This window comes from Sinocyclocheilus grahami, unplaced genomic scaffold (genome assembly GCF_001515645.1).
Source record: "Sinocyclocheilus grahami isolate Dianchi unplaced genomic scaffold, SAMN03320097.WGS_v1.1 scaffold216.1, whole genome shotgun sequence".
Classification (NCBI taxonomy): Eukaryota; Metazoa; Chordata; class Actinopteri; order Cypriniformes; family Cyprinidae; genus Sinocyclocheilus; species Sinocyclocheilus grahami.
Window position 1 is genome coordinate 1,500,323 of NW_015505395.1, and position 8,655 is coordinate 1,508,977.

Sequence of the window (8,655 nt, forward strand, 5' to 3'; positions counted from 1 at the left end):
TTAACACATCCCTTCACACTGGTGTTTTTGGTGGACATTTAACCGCCTTGCTCTTGGTTGTTGAAGCCCTAAGACTGGGAAGAGCGGCTTCCAAATCTTCTATACTTAGCTTGCTGGATCTATCCACTGCTTTTGACACGGTTAACCACCAGATCCTCCTGTCAACCCTATTGGCAAAGGGCATCTCAGGAACCGCACTCCAGTGGTTTAAGTCTTATCTCTCAGATAGGTCCTTCAAGGTATCTTGGAGAGGTGAGGTGTCCAAGTCGCAACATCTAGCTACTGGAGTGCCTCAGGGCTCAGTTCTTGGACCACTTCTCTTCTCTGTCTACATGGCGTCACTAGGTTCTGTCATTCAGAAACATGGCTTTTCATATCACTGCTATGCTGATGACACTCAACTCTACCTCTCATTCCATCCTGATGATCCGACGATAGCTGCTCGCATCTCAGCTTGTCTAACAGACATTTCTTGCTGGATGAAGGACCATCACCTTCAACTCAACCTGGCCAAGACAGAACTGCTTGTGGTTCCATCAAACCCATCACTTCATCCAGCTAGGCGCATCAACCATAACTCCTTCAAAGATAGCCAGAAACCTTGGAGTTGTGATTGATGATCAACTGAATTTCTCAGACCACATTGCTAAAACTGCCCGGTCCTGCAAATTTGCTTTATACATACATTAGGAAGATCAGGCCCTTTCTTTCAGAACAAGCACACCTCCTTGTTCAAGCTCTTGTTCTGTCCAGGCTGGACTATTGCAATGCCAATTCTCTTCCAGCCAATTCTATCAAACCTCTACAACTAATCCAGAATGTGGCAGCAAGAGTAGTCTTTAACGAGCCAAAAAGAACGCATGTCACACCTCTGTTCATCAATTTGCACTGGCTACCAGTAGCTGCTCGCATAAAATTCAAGGCATTGATGCTTGCCTACAAAACCACCACTGGCTCTGCACCCATTTACCTAAATTCACTTCTTCAGAATTATGTTTTATATTTTGTGCCAAAGAAGCACAAAATCACTTTCACTAATTTTTACATTAACTGTTCCCTGTTAATTCCCTGAGTGACCTGCCCAACTCAATCCGAGCAGCCAAGGTGAGGCCTAAGGTCAAGTCCTTAGCCATCTTCAAGAAACTGCTAAAAACACATCTCTTCCATCTTCATTTGACCCTCTAACTCTAGCACTCTCTATTCTAATTCTATAAATAAAATAAAAAACTTGACCCTAACACTTGCACTCTCTATTCTATTTAAATTCTTACTACTACTTATAGTATAAATAGATAGCCTCTGACACTAGCATTCTCTATTCATTTTCTATTCTATCTTCTTGTTTTCTTTTTATTTATTATTAAAAATGACCCTCTAACACTAGCGTTCCCTATTCTTTTTCTATTCTATCTACTTGTTTTTCTTTTTATTTATAAAAAAAAAAAACCTTGCTATGTGTACTGCGTTAGACGCACCGAGACCTGTCACAGCACTTACATATTATTGCCCTTTTGTTAGTTTTTGACTAGTTTTTGTCCTCATTTGTAAGCTGCTTTGGATAAAAGCGTCTGCTAAATGAGTAAATGTAAATGTAGTGAATTTCACAAATAATTAAAGAATTGTCAAGTAACAGCAGTTTAAAAACTGAAAAAATATATATTCTTGTAAAACCTACTCCTATGAAAACTAATTTTTACAGTGAAATGGTAAAATATTGAGAATTTAGTTTCAGATTTTTGAAAAACATGTACACACACACACACACACACACACACACACAGACAGTGTGTTTAAGGTAACATTAAAAAAAACATTTTTAGGAAATCTGGGAACATTTAGGAAAAACAAACAGGAAATCTGATAAAAGTATAGACATTAATAACACTCTTAAATGTATGCAATATTCAGTCATTTTTGCTCTAAATGCATAAGTGTAGACAGAATTTCATCAATCATTGTATTGTCCAGTTATATCTCGATTGACACTCTAGTCTTAATAAATCACTCCAGATGATAGGAAGACATGAATCTGGTCAATGTAATCATTGTGGACTTCCAGAAACTGTAGAGCATGTGCTGATTAACTGTAGGACATATGAAAGGGAAAGAATCTGCATTAATTCTATGACATTACAGAATGTGTTCAACAGTTCTCATAAAGGTTATAAAGCTCGTATTAATTTTCTGAAAATAACAAATGTATATAATAAAACATAGGTAGAAGAATATTTTGTACTTTTTTTTGAATGGACCCTTTTCACAAGACTGGTGACGCGTTTAATGGTCATCAGCATCGTAAATTCTCGAAAGTTTTTCATATTTGTATTTTTTTTTTTAAATGTATGTACATTTATAACACTATTCTCTGTATTATATCACCTTTGCATCAAATTCCAAAAACGCTGATGCGAGGGTGTTTCTAATGCAGCGTCTATGGGAGGGATGGTAAATATGGCTCTCAGTTTTTTTCCTTATATTGAAAGTCATGAAAACACTATCGTAGAGTTTTTCTTTTGCTTTTTGAGCCAATGGAAATGCAAAAAAATATATTTGTGGTACTCTCCCATTCACTGCTATTCAAGTTAACCCAACTAGCTCTGTTCTTGAGGATCTTCTTACGATCTTGCATTGCCTTACTGCAGTGGTTCCCAACCACATTCCTGGAGGCCCCCCAGCACTGCACATTTTGCATGTCTCCCTAATCAAACACACCCGATTCAGGTCATCAGCTGATTAGTAGAGACTCCAAGACCTGCAATGGGTGTGTCAGACAAAGGAGACATGCAAAATGTGCAGTGTTGGGGTGCCTCCAGGACCACTGCCTTACTGTATATGTGTTTTTTTGCAATAATAAAAAAAACAAAAAAGTTAACCCAACTATGACGACTTCCGCTGCTGAGAAACCCGGAAATGTGAAAAAGGTCTCACACTCCATTCCAGTAGGTGGCGGAATATGCACCAAAAGCTTGTTTGCCGACCGCCGTTAAACACAGAAGAAGAAGAGCATGAGCGTGGTGTGTTGTGTTTATGTCTGTTTGTGAAGCTCTCGTCTGATGCTCGCTGTTCTGCTCTTGATCCAAACTCTCTCATTTCTCGGCGATGGAGCAGAAGAAGACGGTTATCGTGACAGGTAAACTCTGATGGCTCGCGTGAGGCTTGTGTCAGTCTGAAGAGGTTTCTGATGTTATCATCGATTTCATGCAAATGATCAACATTAAAACTGAAAGTCGATTGGCACTAAATACAAGACTCAAATGCATAAAACACCTATTTATATTTATTTATTTACCACTACCCAAAACTATGGGGAAGTACCATGGTGTTGGTAAAAAAAATTGAACATCGTGTCGTGTTTTATTATTTTATTATATTAATTTTATTAATTGTATTTCTTTTTCTGCATATGTAGTATTGTGCTCATGTTTTTTCTTTTCTTTTCTAGTATTTTATGAATTCTTTTACATTTACTATGGTAACACTATAATTAATTTTTTTTAGGGATGCACCGATATGAAAATTTTGTGATACCGATAACAGAAAAAATGAGCCGATATGGGCCGATACCGATATGGTGGCCGATATATCGTGCATCCCTAATTTTTTTAAGTGTTTGTGGTTTTTGGGACATCTGCCATGCATATTTTTTTTGACTGTTTGTTTGAATTTGTTTTAGCATTATATTCTTTTTAGAATTTTGGAGTCAGCATTATTTATATACTGTTATATCTTTTAAGCTATATTTTGATATGAGCATTTATTTTATATTTTGAGGTACATTTCTTAGTACATTTTATGTGCCTTTTTCATTCTTATTCGTTTTTTGCTGTTGGTTTATTTTATTTTCGGATTTAGTTTTAGTTTTTATTTATTTTTAGTAAGTAATTTTAGTATATTAACATACATTTCAGTTTCAGTTACTTATCACAGAATCGTTTCTGATTTTCATTTAGTATATTTATTTTATTTCAGCTCTATTTCAATTAACAAAAATGTTTTTAATAATTTTAGTTTTATGATAATTACCCTGTTTGGAGTATATGAAAATGTATTCAGTACCTTCATTTCCATAATGTAATATACAGGTATATATATATGTTTTTCCCCCTCATTTAGCTTTTATATATATATATATATATATATATATATATTAAATAATAGAGTTTAATTTGACTCTGGGTTCTGTATTTGTACTGTTCAGGTTATTGATGGCAGCATCTCATCTGAAACTCAAATGCAAAAGTTACTGATCACATGCAGTTTAAAGCAGGATCAGATCTTGGACTCTGGACTGCAGGGTTTAGATTTTGCTGACTTCAGCGTCCTGAAAACCTATTGAGTTTAAAGGGTATGTTGTGTGTAACAGTCCGTTATAAAAGAGATAAGTTGATGGTAATGTCCAGTCGGCTGAAACTGAGGGGTCTCGAGTCACTCTGAAGGGGTTTTTAGCTGAATTATTGCGCTTTATTTATCCTATGGCTACTTACCAATAAATACATGACATATTAATCTGAGTTGAAATGATCTTATGCGAGAAGAAAGCAAGAGTGATACAAGATACTTACCCGAGATCAATTATTCAGTTCAGTGTCATAATCTAAAATGTTTGACCAATCAGAATCAAGTATTCGGAACGCCCTGTAATAAGACATCTGCCATATGATTGTGTTTCTCTGTGTTCCTGTAGGTTTTGAGCCGTTCGGTGAACATGCTGTGAATGCCAGCTGGGTGGCAGTACAGGTATGATATTCACACCCGTATGAAATAAGCAGAGCAGATCAACTATGAGCTGTACTTGCGCTTTGTTCAGATGCATCTGCATGACTTTAACATAAACATGTCCTCTTGTCAGGAGCTGGAGAAACTGGGTTTGGGTCACGATATAAACCTTCATGTCGCTGAAGTTCCTGTGGAGTATCAGGCGGTCCAGAGTCTTCTGCCGTCTCTATGGAAACAGCACCTTCCTCAAGTAGCATAACCATATCATGCTTGTGTTGTTTTGTTAGTGATGCTAAATGTTTACAGAGTGTTATACAAGTAAAGTTATTTATATATATATATATATATATATATGATCAGTTATTCTCTGTTTGCTATATTTATTGTGCTCTGTACTAGTGTGTGCATGTATGCTATGTAGAAATAATAATAATAATGTGCTAATATAGGTGTTCAATATTTATATATATTATATTTACTATATATACAATTAATATTGTATTATTTAATATGATTTATATAATTCTTGGTCTGTGTACACGTACAGTAAAACCATAAATTGTATTTATTGCACATTATTTGTTTAGAAATAATGATAAATTACATAATTTATCTTAATCAAGATGTATTATAATATCATATGTTATATCATACACTGGCGACCAAAAGTTTGGAATAATTAAAAGTTTTCATATTTTTTGAAAAATCTCTTCTCCTCACCGATATTGAATTTATATGTTAAAAAATACAGTAAAAAGAGTAATATTGTGAAATATTACAATTTAAAACAGCTGTTCTCTATGTGAATCTCTGTTAAACTGTAATGTATTTCTGTGATGCGCAGCTGTATTTTCAGCATCATTCCTCCAGTCTTCAGTGTCACATGATCTTCAGAAATCAGTATAATATGCTGATCTGCTGCTCGAGAAACATTTCTGATTATTATCCATGCTGAAAACAGTTGTGCTGACAAATTCTTTTGTGGAAAAAAATGTATTCAAACAAATGAGTGTTTTTTATTTATAATAATATTTCACAATATTAATGCTTTTTATGGAAGAGGATTAGGGCCAAACCCTAATATAATAATAAAACCATTTTGAGATTAAAGTCATTAAATTGGAAGAAAAAAGTCGAGATAAAATGTTGAGATTAAACTCATAAAATTTTGAGAATAAAGTCATTATGTTTCGAGAAAAAACTCATTAAATTATGAGAAAAAGTTGTTAAATTGTGACTTTTTTCATTTTATCTTGACTTTTTTTCACGCAATTTAACAATTTTTTTCTCGAAATTTAACGACTTTATTCTCGAAATTCAACGGGTTTAATCTCAACATTTTATCTCGACTTTTTTCTCGAAATTTAACGAGTTTTTTCTCGAAATTTAACGACTTTAATCTCGAGATGCTTTTACTTCTTTCTTGGTGAGCAGAAAAGACTTAATTAAAAACATTTAAAAATCTTAATCATTCCAGACTTTTGGCCGCCGGTGTATATAATAGAACTGATTAATCTTTATAATTTAGGAGTACATTTCATCAATAATTTTTTTTAAATTACTGTAAAAAAAAAAAAAAATTTCCCCCTGCTTTTTCAAAGTTAGTGGTCCACGTCGGAGTGTCCGGGATGGCCACTACAGTAACGCTTGAACAGTGTGGGCATAATCAGGGTTACATGCGTCTCGACAACTGCAGTTTCTGTCCAAAATCCCGCTGCTGTTTGGAGGGAGGACCGGACTGCATTCATTCTGTCATCGACATGGACACGGTCTGTAAGAGACTCAACTCCTCTGGGCTCGGCATCTCTGTGTCTGTATCAAAGGACGCCGGCAGGTATGGACATTTCTCTTACATGCAGTGAAAAGCTCTTTAACGTACACTCATGGTCATACGTTTACATACACCTAGCAGAATCTGCTAAATAAATAAGGAAAGAACCATAAAAAGTGCAAGTTGTGTTTTGTTTGGTACTGCCATGAATTTCACATAACAGATGTTTGCATTTAGTCCAAAGGTTGATTTAGACTGGCTAATGAGGATTTATTGAAGGCCAGTGAACCACCAAAATGTCCATTTTGTTGCACTAACTCGTCTGTAAAACGTGTTTTGATCTGTCTGATGATTTTTAATGTCATGAGACAACGATTTTCTGGACAAGCTTTGAAGGACTTATCTTGTACAAATTTTATCACAAGTACATTTAAAGATTCTTTTATAGAGTTTTATAGAGAAAAATGTTTTTTTTTGTATGTCGAGTTTAATAAAATGTTCATATTTATTTGAGTTGTTTGTTAAATATGTATCTGCCATGTTATAAGCTGTGAAAGTGATATGGCAATACATTTAAATAAAACCAACCAACAACCTTAAAACAGTCGGAATGAATCCAATCTGATTTTAAATATCAAAAGTTCTGTTTATATGAGTCCTAAATGTTGCAATCCAATTAAAGATAGTGAGTCTGAGAACTTGTGCATCCTGAATCCAGCCTGTCTTAAAATGCTGATTGACTCTTAATAGAACATTTGATGAAAATGTGCTCACCCTCAGGCCATCCAAGATTAGGATGAGTTTGTTTCTTCATCAGATTTGGAGAAATGTAGCATTGCATCAGTGTCTCAGCAATGGATGCTCAGCAGTGAATGGGTGCCGTCAGAATGAGAGTCCAAATAGCTGATAAAAACATCACAATAATCCACAGCACTCCAGTCCATCAGTTAACATCTGGAGAAGACAAAAGCTGAAACTAATCCAGCATTAAGACATTTTTAACTTCAAACTAACTAAAATATGAGTCCATAATAACACTTCCTCCAGTGAGTCAGTGTTCTGGTGTGAATCAGGAGAGAAATCTGCACAGATCAAGCAGCGTTTACAACAGTCCAAAACAGCTCTGAACAAATACAGTATGTGGGTGGATTCTGATGTGAGAGACAACAGGAGATGGGCTTTTTCACTGGAGGAAGCGTTATTATGGATTATGGACTCATATTTTAGCCAGAAGCAACGGCTTGAAGTTAAAAATGCCTTGATGGATTTGTTTCATGCAATCACACAGTTTCTTTGCTTTTCAAGACATTAACTAGTGGACTGGAGTGGTGTGGATTATTGTGATGTTTTTATCAGCTGTTTGGACTCGCATTCTGACGGCACCCATTCACTGCAGAGCAGTAATGCAGTGACACATTTCTCCAAATCTGATGAAGAAGCAAACTCATCCTAATCTTGGATGGCCTGAGGGTGAGTTCATTTCTAGGAAATGTTTATTTGGGTGCAGAGCACTGGTGTATTTCTTGACAAACACTCCGTCCTCTTTCCACAGGTATCTGTGTGATTACACCTACTACACGTCTCTGTTTCTGGGCGAGGGCAGGTCTGCGTTTGTGCATGTTCCTCCTCTTGGGAAGCCCTACAGCGCGGAGCAGCTCGCTCAGGCCCTCAGGGCCGTCATCCTGGAGCTGCTTGAACTGATGGAGCACAACAAGGGAAAGAAACACTGTCTGCACGACCAGTGAGAGCACAGACCGAGTCTCATACACAATTATGTAGCGTCGCCTTGGACTCAAGAGTTCATGCACATTTGAAGACATCCGTGTCTTAACTTGTGTGCTACATACTAGGATCAATCAACTGGTTTGAGATGCAACTTGTGTGCTAGACTCAATCCTACGACTGCGTTCAAAGAGTCAAGAAAGCACTTTAATGGGGTACACTTGAAACATGCAGAGATTTGGTATTATGCATAAAAAAGACTTAGAAATACCGTTCTGATGTGAAAACACTACGTATACATGTAGATCTTTGAACCATATTTCGAAAAATATATATTTTTTAAACAGTTAAGGCAGAACTAGCGTTTTCTCTTGCCGTCTTATTTCTAAAATCATTGTTAACCGGATTAAATATTAAGCCATTTAAACCAGGGTTATTATAATTAA

At 35.9% G+C, this 8,655-nt stretch overlaps 1 protein-coding gene across 1 annotated transcript; it reads left to right on the top strand.

Moving 5' to 3' along the window:
• The first annotated feature begins 2,999 nt into the window (after positions 1–2,999).
• On the top strand, positions 3,000–8,655 carry pgpep1 (pyroglutamyl-peptidase I). The gene is made up of 5 exons (XM_016286990.1): positions 3,000–3,130; positions 4,685–4,737; positions 4,850–4,966; positions 6,318–6,550; positions 8,040–8,655. Exons 1-5 carry the CDS (start codon positions 3,100–3,102, stop codon positions 8,230–8,232), a joined length of 627 nt encoding a protein of 208 aa, XP_016142476.1. The 5' UTR covers positions 3,000–3,099; the 3' UTR covers positions 8,233–8,655.

Coding starts and splice junctions, on each gene's coding strand:
- pgpep1 (XM_016286990.1), top strand. CDS start 3,100: ATGGAGCAGAAGAAGACGGTTATCGTGACAG. Junction 4,738..4,849: donor CCAGCTGGGTGGCAGTACAG/GTATGATATTCA, acceptor TCCTCTTGTCAG/GAGCTGGAGAAACTGGGTTT. Junction 6,551..8,039: donor GTATCAAAGGACGCCGGCAG/GTATGGACATTT, acceptor CTCTTTCCACAG/GTATCTGTGTGATTACACCT.